General features: G+C 42.1%; 5 protein-coding genes and 2 pseudogenes across 6 annotated transcripts; 6 read left to right on the forward strand and 1 right to left on the reverse strand.

Annotated features, from left to right (window-relative positions):
* Positions 1 to 2,038: 2,038 nt before the first annotated feature.
* LOC149095838 (uncharacterized) lies at positions 2,039 to 4,961 on the reverse strand (annotated as a pseudogene). The gene is made up of 2 exons (XR_016204649.1): positions 4,720 to 4,961; positions 2,039 to 4,629 (listed from the first exon to the last, which is right to left on the reverse strand). The product of XR_016204649.1 is annotated as an uncharacterized LOC149095838 (transcript).
* Positions 4,962 to 9,226: 4,265 nt separating this feature from the next.
* On the forward strand, positions 9,227 to 12,091 carry LOC149095839 (uncharacterized). Its single transcript, XM_089281709.1, has one exon. The coding sequence runs from the start codon at positions 11,234 to 11,236 to the stop codon at positions 12,083 to 12,085; it is 852 nt and encodes a 283-aa protein (XP_089137835.1). The 5' UTR covers positions 9,227 to 11,233; the 3' UTR covers positions 12,086 to 12,091.
* A 313-nt stretch (positions 12,092 to 12,404) lies between these two features.
* LOC149095840 (uncharacterized) lies at positions 12,405 to 13,470 on the forward strand. Its single transcript, XM_089281454.1, has 2 exons — positions 12,405 to 12,825; positions 13,007 to 13,470. The coding sequence occupies exons 1-2, from the start codon at positions 12,405 to 12,407 to the stop codon at positions 13,468 to 13,470; spliced, it is 885 nt and encodes a 294-aa protein (XP_089137580.1).
* Positions 13,471 to 14,939: 1,469 nt separating this feature from the next.
* LOC149095841 (uncharacterized protein F54H12.2-like) lies at positions 14,940 to 16,343 on the forward strand (annotated as a pseudogene).
* A 200-nt stretch (positions 16,344 to 16,543) lies between these two features.
* Positions 16,544 to 17,752, forward strand: LOC110041830 (uncharacterized). The gene has a single exon (XM_020747153.2). The coding sequence runs from the start codon at positions 17,066 to 17,068 to the stop codon at positions 17,750 to 17,752; it is 687 nt and encodes a 228-aa protein (XP_020602812.2). The 5' UTR covers positions 16,544 to 17,065.
* A 9-nt stretch (positions 17,753 to 17,761) lies between these two features.
* On the forward strand, positions 17,762 to 18,372 carry LOC149095842 (uncharacterized). Its single transcript, XM_089281745.1, has one exon. The coding sequence runs from the start codon at positions 17,791 to 17,793 to the stop codon at positions 18,298 to 18,300; it is 510 nt and encodes a 169-aa protein (XP_089137871.1). The 5' UTR covers positions 17,762 to 17,790; the 3' UTR covers positions 18,301 to 18,372.
* Positions 18,373 to 18,473: 101 nt separating this feature from the next.
* On the forward strand, positions 18,474 to 19,112 carry LOC149095843 (uncharacterized). The gene has a single exon (XM_089281737.1). It carries the CDS (start codon positions 18,510 to 18,512, stop codon positions 18,858 to 18,860), a length of 351 nt encoding a protein of 116 aa, XP_089137863.1. The 5' UTR covers positions 18,474 to 18,509; the 3' UTR covers positions 18,861 to 19,112.
* The last annotated feature ends 5,866 nt before the right edge of the window (positions 19,113 to 24,978 follow it).

Genomic DNA, 24,978 nt, shown 5'->3' on the forward strand with positions numbered 1-24,978 from the left:
AGCAAAACCAACAAACTAAGGGGTCAACTAGCAAACAAAGAAACACAAGCAAATTTTGGTCTCTTTACCCGTTTTAACGAAACCTGAAATGGAGCTCCGCCAATATTGTTAAATAAGCTAGCCTACGAGTAACCACTGCAACATTTCAACGCAACATATCGCAACATTGTTGCCGCAACAAGTTGCGTGCGTTTGGCCACCCGGTTGCGACGTGTTGCAACATGCTGGGTGTTAGTAGTGGTATGGGCTAGTCCAGTACGAATTTGACAGGTAGTGTGATGCAAATGAAAAAGTATTGTTATGGAAAGGAGTTCTATTGTTTTCTCGAGTTTGACGTATCCATGGTAACCAGAAGCCCCGCCCCCTTTGACGTCATTAATCTCGTTTCCGTGTTGACCGAGTAAAAAGCCTGGTTTCTAAGATAAACAAAGTAATTACGCAATTTTAAAGTTAACCATTAACTTTAATATCAAATGTTTCCCTAAAATTACAGGACAGAGCCGTGTGCAATTCCCTAGTGGATTGCGCTCAACTTATGAATGAAACTATTTACAAAAGTGTTTACAAATGGCACAACAGTTCAATCATGTCCAGGTCCTCATTTGTTATTCTTTCATAGCCATAGGGATATGTTTTGAAGGTGTAGGGATCTATCACTCGTTTTTCGTACACAAGCTGGTACTTTTTCGTCTGAGAGACTGTGGTCAGTGAGTACTCTTTGGAGTTTCGGACGATGTGATAAGGCTTGTAAATATCAGTTTGTCGCGTTTTCTCGAGAGGGCGTTGAATTTCGTCTAAAACATTTTGCCGCAACACTTGATAATTTAACTGCTTGCTACCTTCACTGTTTAAAGAGATTCCCCTCACTTTGCATTCTTCTTTTTCTTTCTTCGTGAGGTAACCATAATTTTTCGGTCCCGCGGACGCAAATTCAGTGATGAAGTCGTCTTCTCCCAACTCGTCCTTGAAATCACCGAGAAAGTCGTCAAGGGGAGGATTGTTTTCATGAGGTAAACTGGAAAAAATAACGCTGTCGGTGTCTGTGTACTGTACTCGTTCTTGTAGCATGTCCAGAGCTGCATACAAACGAAGTCGAGCCCAACATGTCGTGAAACAAGCGATGAAAATGTTGAGGTTTGGTGAGACAGGTTCGTCATTCAATTTCAGTTTATAGTGAATTTCAACGATGTCTTCAGACAATACACTCACGTAGCAAATGTCATTTGCATCACTTTCATGGAATGCACTGAACCTCATAGGATCTCCGAACTCTTTGATTTGAGTTTTGTTGGTGCGCTGGCCAAACTTCCCCCACATGGAATTTAACATCATTTTTGCAAGGCTACATTTGCCGGGATTCTTTTCAATGTTGTTGCGGTTGAGTTCGATGCCCTCTTTCGCTTTGTAGGATCTCAGATGTTCTTGTTGTTTGACGGGATCATCGCCTACATGAGCTGGCCAACCGCTTGCCTCCTCTTTAATCTTTAACCATGTATTTACATAGTCTTTAAAGAGACCTTTCCTCGTTTCAGAAAAATGCCACACTTCGTGAATGTAAGTTATTTTGTAGCCCTTCTCAACGGCTTTGTTCAGTTCGGGGGTACACCATGTACCTGTAATTTGTCTTTCACTGTCGCTGTGACTGCAAACCCAGGACCGTTGTAGCATTGGTTTTTTCCATCTCTTCTTGTACACAGGCTCTACATAGCGGGAATGTTAGTTTACCATTTTCACGCAGCGGAAGTACTGGATGAAACAGTTTTTCTGGAGGTAAGATTGTGACCTTGGCAATCCCGAAGTAATTTTGGATGTCTGTGTCTTCCGGCTGAAATATAATTTCAGGGTGGCCGACAGGATACTCAGTATTCTTATTAATGAACGGATAGAGAGATGTAAAATCATAGTAATGAATCTTCTCTCCTGAGGCGATGTCAGCCAGATGATAGAGTTTGACAGCGTTTGTTCGTCCGCCGCAGAAGGCATCACGGGGATTTAGTGGCTCCACCAAATCGAGGCTGGCTACAAAGTTCCTGACATCCTACCTTTCTTCTTTCATTTTCCGCCAATCACACTCCCACATTTCGATGACGTTGTAACCTTTGTCACGCAAGAATTGTAGTTTTTGCTGGGTGCAGAGATACACGTCGGCAGTGCAGCGGTGCTCTAATCTAAGGTGTGTTTCGGATCTGTTGGGATAGCATTTACGACAGCCATGCCAAAAGCAACCTTGAAATTCGTAGACGGTGTTCGTAGTTGCATCGTAGCCGTCCACGGTGTAGCGACTGTTGGGGATACGGTATTCCCCATCATTTCCAACATGTTGAATTCTCCCACTGATCTGACTTTGTTGCCACAGTAGATATTCCATGGCAACTTTCGACTGATTTGTTTTTAGTCGCCAACCGTGGAGAGGCTCGGAAGCAATTGTGTTGGCTTCCATTCGGTTTTGTCGCAGGTCCCGATTGCATGCCGAAGCTATAGTAATATGACTGAAGGGGTCAAACTTTGTCTCTTTTTCAAAAAGCCGTTTGAAAGTAAGGCATCCCTCCTTCAGTAATTTCACGTCCGGTTCGCAATATTCCAGCAATTCTTTCTGGAAATCGAACACTACATTCTCAGCTCTTTCTTTATCATGCCATTTCTCGAAGTCTTTACGGCCGTTGACAGACATTGATTCAGGCATGTAAAATTCTTTCTCGGGAATTGGTCCCACGTAGTCTTGATTTTCAGGCGTGTTAAACAGGTGAGGAAAATAGCCCTTCTTTAACTCTGTCAATCCGAATGTCTTTGGAAATGCAGAAAGCGGCATTTGAAAAAATGACAGAGAGTCAATAAAGTTAATATTGTCAAAGGTTAATTGGAGAAGTTTAGCTCCATTTCTGATTTGATTGAGGACCCTGTGTTGGCGATGATATTCCTCCACGACGAAATAGGAGTCGTAACCAGAAAAGTTATGGGCCAAAACAGTTACATTGCGCGTGTCTTCTTCAGTTAACGTATCCAGCCATTCCAGGAAATCGCGAATGCAATCTTCACCTTTGAAGTGGAGTGGACAATTATCATCCTCAGTTTCCGCCATTAAAAGATTAGGGATGTGTTTGCCAGTATCTTGCATCGCCTCAATATCGAAGAAAACGAGAATGGGAGGCTTTTCATCTTCATCATCATCATCATCATCATCATCATTACTATTATCCTCTGCTTCGGCTTCGGTTCGTCGCTTGCGTTTTTTCTTTTTCTTTCTCTTCTTCTTTTTTTCTTTTTTCTCTTCGGTTAGCTCTTCCGGTGTTTTAGGTATCTCAATAAAGCATCGGTGGCTTGCGGCCTCTATGTACTCGTGGCAAGAGGAACAGTCTATGTAACCGCATTCATGTTCTTGTTGCTTCTTGAGACCCACCAACAACTTTTTACAGCTACGACATTTGCGGCGTTGACTGCAAACACTGATGTTTTTGGAGTCAGCGGTTTTTCCCTTGAAGGATTTCGTCAGATGATTTTGAAAACAAACATCACCATAAAACATCCGCTTACAGGATCCGCAGGGTGTAGCTGGTGGTTGATTACGACACCTGGCCTCTGTAAAGTCCTCACATCCCGTTTGTAAGCAGGAAGAACAATGATCAGGGTTGTTTTCACAGGCGTGTTGACCTTCGTTATTGTAGGGTTTGAGACACCTTGCGCAGAAATAACTGTTACCAAAGAACCCAGGTAACGCGTGATCACATTGTAGTGTTCATTATCATACAACAGTACCAATTGTTTTTCCTGAGGCTTTCCAAAAGAAGTCACGCTATAACCTCGGGTAGCGTCCACAAGTAAGAGCTGATAATTGTTCAAGGACGGCGTCAATGCAAATCTAGTGAGTTCCTCGTAACCGCATTTTCCCATTTCTACATTAGCTTCTATATGCAGCTTGATTGCTTCATCTCTCTGGATAGAGTAGCCTCTTCTGAAGCTGTTCCATTTAGGGTGATCATCCACTCTAGCTTTAGCTGTCACAATGGCGCGGGCGCAGCATAGTTTATCTTTGTTATCGATACTGATGACAGAACCTTTCAAACGTTTGAAAGTTTCTGGATTAGAATGTCCAGGTTTCAATTTTCGTTTCTGACCGCTACCGCGAGGAGATGTACGAACGTGTGTGAAAGATAATTGAAACGAATCATTCATTTCAAAGTTCTCGTTTGAGTTTAACACCTGTGACATTTGCTGCAGCAGACTGTCGACACGATCGCTACCATTTAACCATTCCCCCGCCGGTAACCCTCGATAAGCATAGCTGTTGACTAAGCGATTGCTGGCTAAATTGAAGTAGACACGATCAGCGGCTGGTATCCTGTCTTGGAGAATCAAATTTTGGATTGTTCTATGTAATCCATCAGCAATTGCTGCTGCCAAGTTTTGTTGAGGTACAAATTGTCCCACCTGACGAATGTTGGAGGTGTAGTGACGCTCTCTAACGCCCATTTTTTTGCTGTGACTATCTACGTACGGGTTGAGTACAAATTCGAAGCGTCCAGGTTCTGTGGTAGCAAGACTTCCCCCCATTTGTTCTTGATTAGTGAGTTGACGTTCTGTAGCCTCGGCGACATTTGACAAAATCGTATCATCGATAGAGTCGTCAAGAATCTTGGAGAAAACATAAAATAAAATAAATAACCCGGTTCATCACACATTAAGTACACGAAATGTACTTTTGTTACAACATATTTAATTTACCTGTTGGAAATAACTGATTTCTGGTCCATTCTCAATAGCAATAATGGCCTCCAACAATTCTTCATCGCTTATATCCTCAAAGTGGCTTGACATGGGACGAAAATCTTATCCAGAGAAACAAAAGTTTAGTCAACAGTCCACCATCTGCAAATGATTTCTATCTTGCGAGTCCCAACTTTATTGGTGTCGTTAACTAATCATATTACAGGAAATGTCGGCACATTTCCAACATCCAATCATATTGCACAAAAACGACATCATATTTTCAACCACCAATAAAGTAACATATGACGTTATTGATCTATCATAATTACATTCACACACGCAGACCACCCGAAAAGTGTACTTAGTTTGTTAATTTAATTTTCCTGTAAATGAATAACAATTCCACAACTCGCATGAAAACAAATGCCTTTGTTAGTCTTTTAGCGTCCGTTCAATTCGCCTTAAAAGATAATAGCCTATTCAGTTAAGCTAACAGAGTCTAATCATTCAACGTTTAAGATAATAGTCCATTGTCACATTCTTGCGTTAAGTTTTCAACTCGTATGCAAATTTCGTTATCCCCGCGACCAATGGGACAAATTATTTGCATCGCGCGCTAAACTTAAATTTAGGAGTAACGGTTCCATTGTAACTTTAAGGTTTATAAAATACGATCGGACGAACGCTATAGCTTTGCTTATCCTAAATCCGTCCAGTGTTACTTGTGTTATACTGGTAGAACGTTTCCAAGTCCGTCAGCGAGCTATTCAAAATCAAAAGAACATCTTTTCAAAAACCGTAACCGTCTTCAAATTTCAGACCTGATATAAAGGATTACAGCGAGCTATTCAAAATCAAAAGAACATCTTTTCAAAAACCGTAACCGCCTACAACCTCCAGGTCTGATTGAATCACGTATTGATATAAAAAACACAAAGGTTCATTATCGTTTCCATTCACTATCAGTGACTATTCAAAATCAAAAGAACTTCTATTGAATGCTCATACCCTCCTTGAAATTCCAGGTTGTGATTAAAACATGTAGTGGTATTAAAAAGCACAAAGGCTTATCCTTTCCATTCGATTTCAGTGACCTAATTCAAAATCAAAATAATTTCTTTTCAAAGTCCTTAGCCGTCTTCAAATTTTAGGTCTGATTAAATCATGTAAGTTAAAGTATGAAGTTATCTTTTCCATTCAATTTCAACGACCCATTTCAAAATAACGGTACGGATTTGTATTTGCCCGACATGTACTCCAATTTCAAGTTATATTTATTACCTCGTGAGAATCGTTGTCTTGGTCCGCGTTCTCAATAGAACGGACAGCCGCCAAGAGTGGTTCATCAATCAAATTCATTGCTGGTTTTGAGGACGCTGTCAAACTGAATTTTATGACGCTGCAGTTTTGATAATCGATAATCGATTTTGTGAATAATAAGTGCGCGTCTCACGTGCTCGAGCACAAAATTAAAAGAACTGGGGAAAGCATGTTGGACCATTGACTTTTATTAATGTGGTGGCTCCTAAAAGAGCCGTTTGGTTCTTACCTACATAAAGTCTGTAGGATTTTAATAGATGGCCATACCTTGCTTCCTCTGTTTCAAGAAGACGTGATAAGGTCTAGAGAACGGATAGGCCGTAATGACGCGGAATTTGTCGCCGTACGATTCCTTCCATGAAAAATAAACGCAAATCTCGTCCGTGGGAAAACCCCACGGACAGAATCCGATTACTTTCCTCATTTTGAATACGTACATGTAATAGTGGCCATGTCCCGTCTTGAAACCTTCTTCGACGATTTCATAATCGTCACTGTCGACGAAAGTTTTTCTTGCCAGAAAGGCCACAGTTGACGTTAAATTAAACGTCCGCAGGAATTTGGATGCATTGAGTTCCTTATCCAAATCCACGTGCCTTTCATTTATGTGCTCAGCATGGTCGTGAGATAGGATAACATAATCGTTTTCAAAACTGACCGCCATTTTTCCACGAGTGAGAATGAGAATATTTTTTCTCTACTATGCCTGATCTTTTATGAACACACCCAAGTTGAGTGACATGTACCATCTATGTTTAGCGAGCCAATCAGAATAGTGCGACGCTCTGTCGAACCAATCAGATTAGTGCATTATGGCGGCATGAACGGTGGGGTAGTCTTTGAAATACCCGTCCTTTTGAAAAGAAAAAAACCGTCACTTTGAAATAAGCGTCGCGCTAGCTAATATTACTTCACGCAAATCGAGTGAAATCAAGTCCAGAGTATTTTACAGTTTTCATTGCAAAAACATGGCGCAACGTCAATCCCGAAGGCTACGTGGTTTGGATGCAGAAATAGTGCCGGAAACTGCCCGCGACAAACACTGTGTATTCTGTTTGACCGATGAGAACCATGGTTTCAATACTATCGGAGGAAATGTCCTACGCTTTCCGTGCTGCAAGAAGTTCGCCCACCGCAGTTGTCAAAGAGAATGGGAAAGAAACTCGCCTCTGTGTCCCCACTGCCGAAGAAAACTAGGTGACGAACTCCCACCTGTGGAACTTAATGAACCTCGTAACAGAGAGGTTTCACCGCGACAGCGAGCAATAAACGCTCTTCAAGAAGCGATACAAGATAGGGAAGGACTCGAACGACGAATTAACGCGGTGAGTTTGACTTTTTATATATATATATACATGTCAGTTTTAAGGTTGACTTGACCACCGCGTGCGCCCAGTGAGTGAGTGATAAACCGACGCTAGTTTTGTGCGCGTGGCACGAAGTCAAAAGGATTCCACATACACATTGTTGCTACGTGCTTACGAATGCCAAACATTAATCGTACGATTTTTTTTTTTTTCTCTTCAGTTCGAATTTGGCTACCCGCTTCCTGCAGAACATGTTCGATTTCTGATGGAGAGAATCTTATATGGTCTGATCCATTCAGCATTCGCTCAAATTAATGTTATGATAACATTAGCAATTTGTGACGCTGATACAGAACTTAATCGAGTCTATTTTCGCATATTTCTGGACTATGTTTTACCCGAGGAAATTCAAAATTATTGCAGTATTTTTATAGTGTATCACCAGCGCGACATTTATGATTACAGGTTAGAAAGCATTATATTAATGTAGTTTTTTCTTGCTTTGTTTCAGTTTCATTTTCCCTACCATATCAGTACGGATAACATTGTGACGGTTTTTAATGTTTTAGAAAGTGTCATCCAAAACATTGATAGGAATGTTTATCATGTAATTTTTTATGTTGCGACTTGCCATGTAAATAACCTTTGGGATAACATTCGTTTTCGAGAGTTTGTTTACTATTTATTTCCATGGGAAGTGAATCAAATCATAGAATTGTATTCTGTTTCAACCGACATGCATTTAAATAACGAGTATGTAATTCATTCAATGGATGTTTCTTAAGTTGGACGCATCGATTCTAACATAATTCGGGCGCATTGCTACTAGAGCTCACACATTGTAACTAGGATTTTGATAATAAACTTTGCTTTAAAATGAACACAGAGTCTGATATTTACTTTGTCAACTTTTATTGAATAATAATAACACGAGCCTCCAGTGAGTGATGTTTATCAACAGGTATTGTTATGGGAAAGAGTTCTAATGTTTTCTTGAGTTGGACGTATCCATGGTAATAGAAGCCCCGCTCCCTTTGACGGGTGAGGAATGACGTCATTAATCTCGTTTCCGTGTTGACCGAGTAAAAAGCCTGTTGTAATGACGTCATTAATCTCGTTTCCGTGTTGACCGAGTAAAAAGCCTGGTTTCTAACATAAACAAATAAATCACGCAACTTTAAAGTTAACCAACTTTAATATCAATTTTTTCCCTGAAATTACAGGACGTGGAAACTGATTATTTACATGACATAAGTTTGAAACCATAACTAAAACGCGTGACACTCGGTCATGGAACAATGGTGAATATTATCATTTAAGTGAAAACCGCAACTCGCTAACGGTTTTACAATCGTTTGTTTTAACTGTTCGTATTTGGGACAACCCCAAGGTTCTAAATCGAGACAAGGAATGCTCAGTTTGTTTAACAAGTCTTTTTCAACATGACCTCCTTTGTAGGCTACCACAGTTCTTTTCCCCGTCTTGTATTGGTTGTACAAACGCAGTAAGACAATATCTGCTTGATCTTGCTCATAAGCTCTCTCTTGGTAACGGGGTTGATAAGTGAGTCCGTGTATTTTATGCTTTGCAAAGCTCACTGTCTTTTTATCCTTGTGAGACAAGTCTTTGAGTGTTGCTGGCTGGAAGAAAGCATGGCGTCCAAAGTGTTCATTCCAAGAGTAATAACCCATTTCACGCACTTGAAATTTCTTTTGCACAAAGAATCCCTCTAAGTCTATGACGAGACATAAGCTGTCCTTAACAGAAGCCATGTTGTTCGAGACTGAAAATTTAATGTCTCTAGAGTTAAGTTTATGGTATTTTTTAGAACCAATCAACGTTCTTGACGTGAATTATCTTGATTGCTCTAGTTTACACTGGAGACTAATGATCGCGCGGTCTTCTGTTTCCAGCGAAACAATCGCAGCTCCAACGACCTTTTCTATTTTGTTCCCTGACCTTGGCCATGACGCGTAACGTATACAAGTCTTCACGAAATTTCCTTTCTTTTTTCGGATCGAAAAGACGCCCTTTCAATTCCCGCGGAAATTCAATGATATCGGGATGGTCTGCTACGCAGAAGATGTTGACCTTTTGACATTCGTCCCACAACTCTTGGTCAAAGGGGGTGCCAGGTTCGGAGATCACGTGATCTCTCACTATCTGCTCATCGCAGAATCGGTTAGATTGCTTCTTGTAGGGCAATTGTCCTAGCCAATTGGACACATAATTCTGCCTGTCGGGTTTGAATAATTCATGCGGTCGTGGGTAACCTGCGTGATTGGAGGGGTGTTGGCTCTCTAATAACCAGGCTTTCACTCTCTTACTCGGGGTTTGATCGACCCACTGGAAGAACTTACAGTTACGTTTGGGACAAATGAAGCAGAGACGTCCGGGGTTTTTTTCAGATTGAGACTGGGACATTCTCAAGGGAAGTTCACAGTAGCACTGCATTTTGTCCAACTCATTCTCGAGGTAGAACTGGTGCAATTGACGTTTTGCCGAGTTTATGTAACACTCTACACGATCCGCACCACAGGACACGAAACACTTGACAACAGGACACTTGTAATACTCCCACTCTCCGTACTTTGTGACAGTCTTTTTCTTCTGTAAAGCCTCAGACTCGTGTAGTGGGCAACGGTACAAGATCTCAGTATCTACTCTTGTAATTGGTCTTGGTAGTGGTGCTGCTGGTGGCGAATTCTCGAAGGTGTTGGCAGACGATGCGACTCTCGGTAAATCGTTCCACTCTTTAGTAATACCGTCTAAGAATTCATCAGCATTAAAGTCTTCGCCACTCATCACCACATGAATATGCTCAGACACTATTGAAAAAAAAAATTATTCAAACATTGACTTTTTTTAAAGTTTCTAAAATTTGTGTTACTAATCTAACACGCCTTGGTGTAACTTCTTGTCTTCTAAGTAAATGTCTTCGCCTCATGTGTTCTTTTTGTTGCTTTCTCTTTGTCTTGAAGAAACTGTCTCTCTTTTCCACGTCTTCTTCCTCTACTAGACAACGAATCTTTTGTCGCGTACTTAGTCTACCATTTTTTAAAATGGTCTTGATTTTTACAAAATAGTTAAAGTCAACCTTGCACTTGGAATTAAACTTTGTTTGTTTTAAAATACCCTTTAAAGGTATTGTAGTGAATGTCTCTCGTTGAGGTTCTATGGTCTTGACCACTACTTTCTCGTTGAACTCAATGGTTGATGGTTTGTACGAATGTAACCATTTATCAAGTAACGTTTCTGTACCTTCCTCAGGTTCCTTTTTGATCTTCTTCACCTGCTTCTCCTTCTTATCTTTGTCCGCCATTTTTCGTTTTCTTTTTGATTTTGTGATAGGATAACGGCAAGGAGATACATTTCCAGGTTGGAAAGAGGTACATGATGTATCTTGCACTTCTACTCCACCATGATCACTTTCAAGTTGTATCATTTCTGGTTCTCCTGTCATATTGTTTATTCTTTCTTCTCTCTTCTTCTGGATGCGCTCAGACCAAACGATGTTTGCGAGTAAAGAAATGAATAGGTCCACACATTATATGGGATTTATCAGCCAATCACCGCTCAGTACTTTTCCATAGCATGGCATCATATTTGACCAATCACAGCATTTTGTAACCAAGTTAGGAAATCAACCTTTGTCAAGGACGCCGTCAAACTGGTTTGAAAGCGTCCTGTGTTTTCCCGCCTTTACTATTCTGACCAACCATAGGATTTTGTGACCAAATAAGGAAATCAACCTTTGTGAAGGACGCCGTCAAACTGGTTTGACAGCGTCTTGTGTTTTCCCACCTTTACTATACTGACCAATCATAGGATTTTGTGACCAAATAAGGAAAAGTATGACGTTAATGTATGTATGAACATGTGATACACCAGTCGCGAACCAGATGACGTCACATCCATATCGTATAAAAGTCAAATCAGTACTTAGCCGTCAGCAATCAAAGTGTTTGAATCATCTTGGAAACATCATGAAGTTTTGCATGAACAAGAACAACGATAGTCATATCAAGCAGATCATCGACGGTCAAGTCAAGGTCCGTTGGGAAGAATGGCCAGAAGATACCAACACGTTGATTGACACCCTGTTCGTCTTTGACTTTTTGTTTTATAATCAGAACGGTGAAAGTATGTCGGAGACAGATTTGGAAGAAAAAAGACCCGAGTGGAAAGACTGCATCCTACCACGGATGAAAAGTAGTGGTTTGGTGTTTCTCTTTACTTCAGAGTGGTATGAGGTAATGTACGATAGATGTACGAAAGCCTTTGATTTTGTCGTGTGCGACAGATCCCCTGAGTTGTCTGAAGATACCAACATGTTTGCAGCCACCGTAGGTTTGACGTATCCGATGCGCGTTGCCCTTGTTTCTCTGTTAAGACCCATTAGAACAATGCAGCAAATCACAGAAGACTTGGAACAAAAAGTGAGAATTCCGTTTGAAATGACAGTTAAAGCGACGCACCAAGGAGTTTGTCACGAACTGTACAAACTAGTTTGTAAGATGGCCAAAGAAGTCGACTTGTGGCAAGAAAGGTTCGACCTCTTGCTGGACACAAATTTGTGTGAAGATTGTATTGTGGAGAAAGATAGGTTGTATCAGTCAGACGATTACCAATCAGCCAGAGACTGGAATCCAGGGAAAGAATGTAATCTGGGAGGCTGCCGATATTCCAGTACGGCTTGGGACACTTGTGATCTGTATAAGAAAGAAGAAGACCCATTTGATACTGTAAACTAAATTGTATAAAGGATTGAAAGTGTATCAATAAAGTTCATTTTGCTGCAGACACAATGTTGAGTCACTTGTATTGGTGTTGGTTGTGTCGAGTGTGTGAAAGAGCGTATCTCAAACATGCACAAGGGGTAGTCATTCCTCTTGCATCCAGTGCTGACCCTCTCAAAGAATTCGAAGCCACAGACGTAAAGCAAAACGTCTTTCGTTTTCTCATCTTTATTATGTGGCTGAAACATCAACCCCAAGCATACGAGTGGTTCCTGACCATCCGAGAACACCACCCAGACCTCGTCGAGGCTTGCATTTTGAAGTTAGCGACGCTATGAAGAAATCAAAAGCCACCAAATTACTAGCATCTTATCACGACCCTCGCCAACCGGGTAGTTTGGGTGGGGTAACCAGTTTTGCCCGAACCCTAAAACTCCCCGTCCAAAAAGTGCGAGAGGTGTTGGAAAAGGATTTCTGCTACACGCTTCACAAACCCCGAAGGAGACGTTTCCCTACCTTACCTGTGTTGGTGTTCAACATAGATGAACAATGGGTGGCCGATCTGGTGGAAATACAAAACATATCCAAATACAACAAAGGCATGCGTTATTTACTGATGGTGATCGATGCATTTTCCAAGTGCGCTTGGGTGGAACCCATCAAAACTAAAACAGGAAAAGCAGTAACCGAAGCCTTTGAGAAGATTTTGAAACGTGCCAAGGGTAGAAAACCCATCAACGTACAAACCGATGATGGTAAGGAATTCTACAATAGTACGTTTGCAGCCTTGATGAAACAAAAAAAACATTCACCATTTCTCGACCAGTGGTGATACCAAAGCTAGTATCGTGGAACGTTTTAATCGTACTTTCAAGGAAAGGTTGTATCGATATTTCACGGTCAAGAACACCCTCGGCTATTTACCGGTGTTGCCAGATTTGGTCAAAGGATACAATGCATCCTACCATCACACCATCGGCATGGCACCTAACCAAGTGAATTTCAAGAATGAAAAAGAAGTGTGGGATCGCATGTACGGTAAACGTCTGTCCAGAAAACCGCAGAAAGGGTCATTGAAAGTAAAGGATAGTGTGAGACTGAATAAGAAATTCCGACCGTTTAAGAAAGGGTATTTACCAGGATGGACCGAAGAAGTATTTGTCGTGCAACGTGTCATACCTGGTGTGGTTCCCACTTACAAGATTGAGGAGTTGGATGGAACTTTGCCCAAGGGTACCTTTTACGAACAAGATTTACAAAAAGTGAACGTGTCAAAGGATGATTTATTCCGAGTGGACAAGGTCGTGAAGCGAAAAGGAAATAAAGTCTTGGTACGTTGGAAAGGTTGGTCAGATAAATACGACAGTTGGATTGACAAGAAGGACGTGAAAAAGCTTTGAGGTTGAGTGAGGAGTTTTACATCACCTTACCTAGTCACAGCAATCGCGCAGAGTTTCCGCAGAACCAAAGCAATCATTTCAAGATTCGATTACCCCACCCCATCAGGTTGCAAGGATCGAGTTGGAAAGTGGGATTAATTAGCATCTCGCTACCAGATGTGAAAGTTCGTCTCCCCAACTTGGTCCATGGTAACGACATCCTATTTACCATGGATTGGATCCTGAAATACCCTTCTGGTGTGTTAAAGTTTGGTAGAGCCCACTATGATCCAAAAGATCTCGGAGCCGTGGTACAGTACATTGATGGTGTTGGTTTCATGAAAAGTATGGTGACTTTTTTCGAACAGAGGCGCATCTTAAATTACCAAGGACCCCATCTCGGTAGCAGCTATACAGCATCCGATGGAAAGAGAATGTACGTGAAATTTCGTTGGGATGGAGATGATCTGCTAACGGATAACAAATCCACACACGTACGCTCCAATTACTCACCAGCATTGAAGATCAATAAAATGTTGGCCTTAAAGATGGGATGGTTGAAGGAGAGAAGCCCTGAAAATTATGACTTGGGACCCAATTTACGGCAAGAGTTTTTTACCGACACGGTACCCAATTTAGAAACGATGACACACGATCTGAAAAACAACAGGGGTGAGCCTGTGTTTTGGCTGATAGCAGAAGACCTTTTTCATCTGAGTGTTACTTGCAATTGGCGCTTCACGAATCTCAACAAAGCCTTTCAAAACGTGGTGGGCTCGACGTCACGTTCCTTGTTTATCTATTCTGACGTGGGAGGAAGTTCTGTGGTGGGAAATCAAGTCACGGATCTATTGCGAGAGGTCAATTATCGACGCACAGGGGATGGAAGTCATTACTTTGAACCGCTCCACGTTCAATATATTCCGTTGCGCAAGGCCCAGTTGGACATTATTGAGACGCAAGTGTCGGAGACCACAGGTGAATTGACCGAATTTGGTGAAGGAAACACGATTCTCACCCTTCACTTCAAACGAGCATGAAAGGTGGAAGTTTAACACGATTCAAACCTGACCCACAAGGTGGAGGTGGCTTCGTTCATGAACTGCTGAAAGCGAGTGTTAGAGGAGGTCTGAAAGGGTTAAAAAGCGGTCACGGCGTTCGAGATCGCATTCGAAAGGCGAAAGAGGGTGCGAAACGGAGTGTTAAACAAGCAGTGAAACGTAAAGCTTACGAAGTCCTAGATAGAAACATCAAGCGAAAATTCAACGACATCTTCGGCGAATAATGAATCCCATCTACTCCAGAGGCTCGAGACTCGTCAAATCTAGAAAGGGGTTGTCAACGTCATGTTGTGAAGAGTTCCCAAAAACCTCGAAACGTCGACGGAAGGTACAAAAAGGCGGATGGATTGGTCCTGAGGTCAGTAAACCTGTTGGCTACGATTGGGATCACATCTTAGCGAGAAGACAACGGAGAAGAAGAAGAAAAATATGACGGATACCTTGATGGACGGTGGCTTGTTACATCCGGGTTCCAAATCAGTCCTGAATCCTCAATTGAACCTGTTCACCGTTCCACCCACTGATCTCAGCATGTCCAGTTATCGCATTGCACCCACTCAGACCTACACGACAGGCATCAACCCCGTGGAATTCCAAGTGGATCCTCAAGAAGATTATGTGGATCTCAGTCGAAGTTTCTTTGAGATTGAGTTGGCACTCAAACTGGCGAATGGTGATAATGTAGTCCAAGCCACGAGACTCTGGCCCACGAACAATTTGGCCCACACTTTGTTCAAACAGATCAGTGTGAGACTCAATGGTACCTTGATCAGTCCTCAGACCGACACTTATCACTACAAAGCATACCTGGAAACATTGCTCAACTACAACAGAGATGATGGAGAAACCGTGTTAAAGCCTCAAGGTTGGTACAATGCCCTGGACTTTCCAACGCCATTGACTGTAAACAACACAAACACGGAAGGAGATGGGCATGAGGCTTTCCAAGCATTGTCCTCCAACCAACAAGCTTCAGTGCAACTCATGAAAGCAGAAGAAAGCAATTACACGGATGGGAAACGACACGTGCTAAGGTTCACACCCCACATTGAGGTGTTCCACTTAAACAAATTGCTGGTACCTGGTGTGCAGATTGGAATCCAGATGTACTTCAATTCTCCCAATTTGTTTTTGAATGGTGTGAACGTAGCTGGAAGATTGACACACGAAGAGGTCAAAGTGAGAATGTACCTGTGTCAAGTAAGGCTCAACCCCAGTGTCTACCGAGAGTTGATGACGAAAATGAACGTCAACAGAACCATAGTGGCTTACCCGACCGTGAGAAGCGAAATCAGGACCTTCAACATGCATGGGAACCAACAAAGATACGAGTGCAAAAATATATAACAAGGCAGAATTCATAACAGAGTCATCGTTGGGCTTGTGCTTTCAGAAGCCTTCAATGGTACTGTGGCACATGACCCATTCTGTTTTCAAAAGTTTGGTGTGAGTAACATCAGGCAACTGGTCAGAGGAGAAGAGTACCCTTACCAGACCCTGGAGCTAGTGCACAACGACGGTACCCAAGATCTGAGAGGTTACTATCGATTCTTACAAGCTACAGGATGTTTGTGCAAACATCAAGGTAACATGGTCAGAAGCGAAGACTGGGGTCAAGGCAAGAATTGCACACTGTTTGTATTTGACAATGCAGCCAACGGATGTTTGGACAGTCCGGTGTTGAACCCCAAGCAGTCAGGAGAGTTACAGATCGTGCTGAACTTCGGTGTACCACCAGGTAACAACATCACAGTCATCTTGTACGGAGAGTTTGAAAACCTCTTGGAAATAGACAAGAACAAAGCCGGGTTGTACGACATTTATCAACGCTAATGGAAAAAGTACCTCTGAATAAGGTGCAACTGGATCATTTGGCGAAAGCGGATGCCATTTTGAAACCTTACTTTTACGGGACGGTGGCTTGTGATCGATTACCACGTCGACCGATCAAGAAAGAACCTCGTGGGTACATTGTAAACACAGATCCACATGATAGACCGGGCCGACACTGCCTGGCGCTTTGGACCCATGGTGGGAATGTGTGCGAGGTGATGGACAGCTACGCCCTACCTTTAGAGACTCACAAGTCAACACAGCCTTTGCAAGACTGGTTAAAAAGTCAATGGAAACATGTCAATTACAATGGACAGTCGCTGCGATCGATTTACAGTAAAAGCTGTGGTGATTACGCCTTGTTCTATTTAAAAGACAGAGCGAGAGGTCAAAGCATGAACGAGTTCTTGAGGCGTTTCTCGAAACATGATTATGTAGACAACGATCACAAAATAGGCCAGATGTTAAAGAAGTTGATCGAGAAAGAGTTAGAATGGGATAAAGTGTGTAAAGTGAAACATCACCAAGACACCTCTCGTTGCGGTGTGAGATATTTAGTGTAATGATTGTTGGTTTGACATTAAAATACGATTGAAAACCTTCATTTTCCGTGTGATGATCTTGTAGTACAATGGTTAGTATTCTGGACTGTCACTCGAGAGATCAGGGCTCCATTCCCCGTTGGGTGGAATTTTTCCTTTCCATGCGGTATCAAAAGTAGTATGCCCATGCGCGTTTGGTCATTTGGACTCATGGAACGACGCAAGTCTTTTCGATTTCACACCCCTTCCAGTCTGTTGGTGGTGGGTCCTTCAGGGTGTGGCAAGACTGTGTTTACCACCAAACTTTTACTGAACAACCTCGATTTGTTTCATACCCCACCCTCCCAAATACATTATTGTTACGGAGTGTGGCAAAACGGGTTTCAGACCATGAAAGAACAGGGGGTCAAGTTTCACGAAGGCGTTCCCGACACAGATCAACTGAAAACGTGGTTTCCTAAAGGTGGATTACTCGTGTTGGACGATCTAATGGCTGAAGGAGGGAACGATAAACGAGTGTTGGATCTGTTCACCAAACATTCTCACCATCAGAACGTCACCGTGCTCTACTTGTGCCAAGACATGTTTCCGCCGGGGAAATATGCCAAGAGTATTTCCAGAAACGCCCACTATGTCGTAGCCTTCAAGAATCCACGAGATCAATTAGGCATGAGAAATTTACTGTTACAGGCATTTCCCACCCAATGGCAAGTTTTACAAGACACGTTTCAACGTTTGACAGAACGTCCGTTCGGATACATGGTCTTGGATTTACATCCAGGCAGTTCGGACGATCAAAGGATTCTCAGCCACCTTTTAAAGGACGAAGGATGTATGAGATGTCACAAATTCATCAAGACATCGTGATCAGTTCTTCCCAAGATTCAATCACTACCGTATCTCTAATGAACGGATCCAAGAAAAGCGCCCAGTTGGTAAACAAAGATTTGTTGTACCGATTGGATGGGTTGTTTGCCTTTTACCACCGTCAGTGGTGGTGTCATCGCCAGATGTTTTACCACTTTAAGTGGTGCCACGGTTGTTTGAACGCTTTGGCATTGATCATCGTGGCAGCAGGCATTGTCGTAGGATCCGTCTTAGAAAACAGTCTCCTGATTGCCTGTTTAACTGCCGCTGGAACTGTGATTAAGGGGTGGAACGATTTCAAAAAGTTTTCGTTCAAAATCGACATGTGTCGCTTTGCCTACACCACTTACGACAAAACATTGATCGAATTGAGAACCTACGTTCGAGGACTTCCGATGGAGGAGTTTGAGGGATTTTTAATCAAGATGCAAACCTTGGATGACACAATCACTGATTTCACACCCCCAGTATCTGACAAGTGCGTGCAAGAATACGAACAACGATTTCGCTACGACCACGTCGATAAAAGCTGGAGCACTTACGTGTGAGTGGTAGTATGTGTCATGAAGAGCAAACGAACAGTTCGTAAAAAACCAAGGAGACGTAGGAGGACACAAAAAGGGGGATTGTTACCATTGGCAGCTCTCATTCCAGCTTTAGTAGCAGCAGGCAAGGCGGCGGCTCTAGGAGGAATCTCTGGTGCAGCTGGTTACGGTGTGAAAAAAGGTTTGGAAGTTGCTTCGCGTAAACGTCGACGATGAAAAATAAACCAAAAACCAAGAAAAGAAGTAAACAGCGAGGTGGAGCACTGGCACGACGTAAACATAGATTGGTTGACAAGATCGCCGAAGGAGCTAGTATGTTCTTATCGGGACCCTCACCTACCTTTGCTACGCTGGCTTTGAAATTAGCGGGTCAGGCAGCAAAAGGAATCAGAGACAATGTGAATCACTATAACAAGAGACAACGTGGAGGTGCACTGTTTACTGTTCTCAAGAATGCAGCCAAGATCGGGTACCAGCTCGGAAAGGACAAACGGTATAAGAGAATGGGTGTAAAGGGTGTCACAGGCAGTTACAACAGACGCCCTGCACCTTGGGAAGTATGATTCGATTGCGCAGACAACGCCCTTTCTTGGAAACTATTCTCCAAGAGGCCAATCGGAACAGGAGACAGGAGATGTTAGAACATGCTAATGCAGATCAAATCAACGCCGTAAGCGAAATGGTTCTCAATCTATTACGAAAGAGAATTCCCGTTCACCCAATCACCATGGCGAAACTGCATCGCTATAAGACAACGCTACGCGAGGTGGGGAAACGCAGAAACTCGGTCAAGAGGCGAAGAGAACATCTCCAAAAACAAAAGGTAGCGGATTCTGGCAAGGTTTGAACGACGTGTTCCAAGCATGTCGATGTTAAACACCAAACCCAAAGACACCTTGAGCGAATTGGTCAGGTTATTACAACAAGCCAACGAAAGAGAAGACGCCCTGAAACGTGATGTGGAACATTGGCATGGAGCTTACAACGCCCTCCTTCAAGAGCATATGGCATTTAAGTACGAGGATCTGTGTTCAGCTTGCAAACGACACCGCGACGAGACCGAAGCAGGTGAGACCATCCTGTTGTGTAAGGAGTGTTCTACAGTAGAAGAAACAAAACATAGCCTGGAGCTGAAACTAGAAAAGGTTCATCAAGAGGTTCGTTACTGGCAAGACTGCTACGAAACGTTACTCCAACAACATTTCGAGGATGACAGAAGAGGTCATGATGGTACCCACAAAAGAGTATGACCAATTGGTTCAGTATTACAAAGGAGAAATCACCGACAATGCCTTGTTGAACAAAGCGGGTCGATTGGCCGCCGAAAGTCACGTGATACTCCGTGATAAATCGATTCCAGATTCGATTGCCATCAAGAAAATTAAACCTCTAGCTCGTCAGAGAGGTCGTTTAACCAAACGTATCAGACAAATTGGTCCTTTGTCGAGCAATAGTGTTGATGTCGGTGAAGAGGAAGATGGAGAGGAAGGAGATTTGGTGAAGGGTCCGTTGGAAACCATGTTCAAACAATTGGTTAAGAACGCTTCTCGAGGTACAAAAACACCAAAGATCAAGGAAGAAGCTACATCGTCTACGTCAGGTGTTAAAAAGAAGCAACCCGCTGCTAAAACACCCATTCCACCACCTGACTCGGATCTGGGAACGCTCCTAAGAAAGGCTGACATTCTCCTGGGTAAAGACAAGCGCAAAGGCAAGGGCAAACGTAAAAACGAGGCCGAACGTTTAAAACCTACGAGTGGTTGGGAAGACTGGGCCAAAGGAAAGAAACTGAGAAGAAATCTAAAACACGATTATGACTCGGACTAAGACCCGTACGCGCAAGTATCGCCAACGTGGACGTGGTTTTGACATTCAGAAATGGCTGGGCAAGACGGGAATTGAATTTAACTGGCCTGGGTACCAGTACATGGGGCCCTGGACCAAGTTGGCAAAGAGACTGAAACGAGGAGACCCAGGCATCAACCGACTGGACAAGATTGCCAAACAACACGACATCGATTACAGTCGCGCTAAGAATTTGCAAGACAAGTGGAAAGCAGATACAAAGATGATCAAGGCCATAACGAGGTTACCCGGCAACAAAACGGTGACTGAAAAGATTGTGAAAAGAATCATGCAGGCGAAGAAAAAGTTAAAATTGTAATCGATTCTCCCTTTGGAGTTCATGTTATTATTATTCAATAAAAGTTGACAAATGAAATATCAGACTCTGTGTTCGTTTTAAAGCAAAGTTTAGTATTAAAATCCTGATTACAATATGTGTGCTCTATTTTAGAAACCAGGCTTTTTACTCGGTCAACACGGAAACGAAATTAATGACGTCAAAGGGGGCGGGGCTTCTGGTTACCATGGATACGTCAAACTCGAGAAAACAATAGAACTCCTTTCCATAACAATACTTTTTCATTTGCATCACACTACCTGTCAAATTCGTACTGGACTAGCCCATACCACTACTGGTGTTGTTGGCTCAAATTTGAAAATGGTCAAATTTTTCATGCAACATTTGCATACATTGTATTTGTACTCGTTTGGCCAGGTTCGTGCAACAATGTTGCGGCCGGGCATGCGCACTAGTTCGATTTTCAACACCCAACATTTCGCAACACGTCCCAACAGGGTGGCCAAACGCGCGCAACATGTTGCGCCCAACAATGTTGCGATATGTTGCGTTGAAGAGTTGCGATCGTTTGGTCGGAGCTTGCAAATGCTGAGCCAACAATGTTGTGATATGCTGAGATGAAATGTTGCAATCGTTTGGCCGAGGCTTAAGGTTAGCTGCTAAACGTCATTTTCACGGCTTCGCAGATCGATTCGCACAAAACAGCTACACACACTTACACTTTTGAAGTCATAAAGGTAGTCGGCTTCAGTGAGTCCATTGTGAGCTGGGACATGGAAGAACTCAAGATCATTTTTCTCGTCAATTGAGATTTTCTCAACATACTTTGTTCCTCTCTCCACAATATGAACTTTGATCTCATCCGAATTCTCAAATTCCACTGCATTTTCAGAGGGAATCTGTTAAACGAGAAATCCAAAACATCGGTTCTATTGAGTGATTTGAGGATAAGTAGGAGATCCGGATAAGTACACTTTCACTCTTGGCTGGATCAAAGTTTACGATCTGTTAAACTCCAAATTTCTTTCATAGTATAGAACAAAAATAGTTACATAAGAGCCTCCCAAACGTGCCCGACCTTCCGGGCGAAAGTTACTAACTCCTCTGTAGATTACGATATTACGAATGAGACAGTAACTTACCACTGAAGCACTTGCGTCAGAAATGCAGAAAAACAGAATAGAAACGATCACAGCAGTTGAAAAACTCTAAAAGAAAACGAAAACACTGAGAACTAGATCGTGAAAGATGCGACAATACAAGTACTTGATCTTAACTACGCCAGATACGAGCAATATGAACTATACGGTCTGTCATATTAAATTATAGCAATTCTGTAAGTAAATAAATGGAGCTTTGATAAAACCAACTGTGTACTGCAGACGTGCATGGCTATAAATGTGCGAAAGGATAAATTGAATGAAGCATGATCAACTTACGGTCACCTTGGCAATGAATTCAAGGCACTTTCTCAGCTTCTCCCAGCTCGACAAACTGTTTTCAAAGGAACATTTTCTCGCTTTTATCTTGTTCTGAAAAGGAAATGAAACAAGAAACTCAAAAATTATAACAATAATAATGATAATACCTGCGAGGCGTAAATAATCTGTTTAACACCTGAGGAAATAGTGATTGCCCAAAACCATTCATTTCGTTAAACGCTAAACCTACAAATTGTTTCACTAGTTTTTGGCGCAGATTTACGAAGCAGTTATTAAGTTAGAGAAAGAGCAATTTGGAAAGATACAACTTAGCACGTCCAATTTTGAACGTCAGTTAAACGAAAAACTGTCTTAGCTTCTCTCTCCTTCACATACAACAGACTTTGCTTACTTTTGTCTTCTTTGTCTCACAAGGATGAGAAAGCGAAATAAGGAAGTACAACGAGATAATTATGAGAGGAAGATAATCTGTTTCAGTGACAAACAGAGGAAATATCAGTTCAACGAACTTCAATTTCCTTATTCGATACGTGCCATCATTAGTTCGTCTAACGCTGAAACTACTAACTGTTTACTAGATTTTTGTTTGTTGAATATGCCTCCGTGAAAAGGTCATCAGGCTGGAAGGGCATCACGTGTCTCAGTTGAAACGACGCCGTAAGTGAATTATTGGATGTCGCCACGGATTTCCGTGAAAGAATTATCACGTCACTAATAGTTAAAGCGAAGCGCTTTTTTTTCTTTGGCGCGGGGGTGGGGTAGCGGGGGGGGGGGGGTCACTTCTATTTACAACCCCGTCTTAACAGTAAAATCCCTGACAAGCGTGCGTAAGAAGTAAGAAGTAAAGAAGTAAGAAGTAAATATTTAATCGAATAACGATTCAAGGGATTCTGAAGAGGGATAATAAAAGTTACAAATCTATTAGTTAACAAATCACTTTCCAGTTTTCACGAGGAAGAAAACAAGAACTTTGACTTGTAGTGTAAATCCTCAATTACACTCGGATCCGTACGATTACCCATCGTAATACTTTCGGAGTTCTTTCGCTATTTTTAAAACAGGAGCGGGGTTTCAGGTTTTAGGTTTTAGGTTTTAGGTTTTAGGTTTTACTTTACGCAGCACATAAAAACTACGCAAAGTCCCAATTGTGTCACATAACAAAATAAGTAACGCTTACTTATGCCGATCATTGGTTAGTAGGTTAGTTAATTGATAGTGTTTGGAAATCGCGCTCTTATGCTGGCGCTTTGACGGAAAACCCCATCAACCTATTCATTTTCTGAAAGCTTAATAGTTATAGAATACAACTACATCTTTGAAATTTTCTAAAAAGTTATTGTTGCAGAGATATTAAAAGAAATACCCAGAAATACTGCTTTGCTTAAACTGGTTCGCTTCCGCGCGTGAATCATCGGAGCGGCGTGATTAACATCGGAAATGTTTTCGCACACATCACCCTCAAAAAGAGTGTCGGCGATTTTCCAGATGTGGTTTGGTTTTTTTTCTACGCCCTCCTAAACTTTGATATTTTCAATTCGGACGTTTCCTTCCACTAAAGAGACCATCACTTTGAAACGGAAGCAAAATTAAACAAAGGCCGACACCCTTTTTCGAAGGGAATTCAGCCAATTACGTCGGACGACGCACGTAAACCAACTAAAAATGTGCAGTTTTATTTTATTGAGAAAAAGACGAAAAATCTTTTATGAGATTGGTATGATTAGGTGTTAAAAATCCCCTCCGCACTGACAGACGTCGGCATGAGTTAATTTACCACAACAATGGCTTATGACAACTTGAAATAAACAGACGTCGGAAACCCGTCGCAGTGAAATCGTCCGCCGAGAAGCGACAAACTACCAAGAGCTTGGTTTATACAGGTTTGTTTTTAAACTGCCATGATTTCTTTTACTTAGAAGATTTCGTCGACGGCATTGGTATTTTGTTGCTAGAGTTAAGGCTTCTTCGTTCTTCAGACATTTTTTGAGACCATGCCTCGTGAGGCGAAAAGAGGAAACCTCGAGGTCTACATCGTCTACATCTACATCTGCGCTTGACTCTCTCGTTGTGGAAGTTTCGGAATCCCGTCCGTTCTCTAGGAATTTCCTGCGACTAGCACTTGTTGTATTTTTGTCCTTCAGCTTCATTGGCGGGACTAGTGTCCTCGAGTTCCTTCAACCATTCTTCTTGGTTACAGTGCGACCCACGGTCGCTCAGAGGTTCTAACAGCTAAAGATGTCGTTCGGCGTTCGGTTTTTCGCATTTTTCGTAAAAATCCACCAACCATGATACCTTTATATATCAAATGCGTAACAGGCCCGCTCTTGAATGTTTATTATTATCATTGTTATCATTATTATCATTATTATCATTATCATTATCATTATCATTATCATTATCATTATCATTATCATTATCATTATCATTGTCATTGTCATTGTCATTGTCATTGTCATTGTCATTGTCATTGTCATTGTCATTGTCATTGTCATTGTCATTGTCATTGTCATTGTCATTGTCATTGTCATGGTCATGGTCATGGTCATGGTCATGGTCATTGTCATTATCATTATCATTATCATTGTTAAATGTTCCATTTGCTTTTTCGACCAAGGTACGCGTTATTTTGAAGATAGTGAATTGATTTTCATTGGAATCAAAACTAACCAAATTTGTACTGTGCACTTAAATGAGGAATTTTCTTGTTCTTCACACAGACCCCGGGTTTTCCACGCAGACCCCGTGTTTTTCACGTGCAGTCCCCGTGTTTTCCACGCAGACCTCGTGTTTTCCACGCAGACCCCGTGTTTTCAGGGCAGTTATGGAGTTTACGGAGATTCGGCCTCTAGTCATGATTGTATTTTTAACACGGTATTGTAACTGTCAAAAAACAGTCAAATAGGCCGAGCAATATTAAAGGAATCTCTTTGTTTTGATCCAGAAGGTTTTGTTGAAATTGTCCTTGGATTTTAGGGACCGTTCATTTTTTATAAGGTGGGGGGGGGGGGGGGGTTGGTGGGATTTGGGGGGTCCATGCGAAAAAAAATGGCTTTCGAGGGGGAGCCATTCCAAAAAAATAAGGGAAAAAGGGGGGGT

The sequence above is a fragment of the Orbicella faveolata genome, unplaced genomic scaffold (assembly GCF_042242905.1).
Source record: "Orbicella faveolata isolate gen_17 unplaced genomic scaffold, um_ofav_v1 contig_48, whole genome shotgun sequence".
NCBI classification, from domain to species: Eukaryota; Metazoa; Cnidaria; class Anthozoa; order Scleractinia; family Merulinidae; genus Orbicella; species Orbicella faveolata.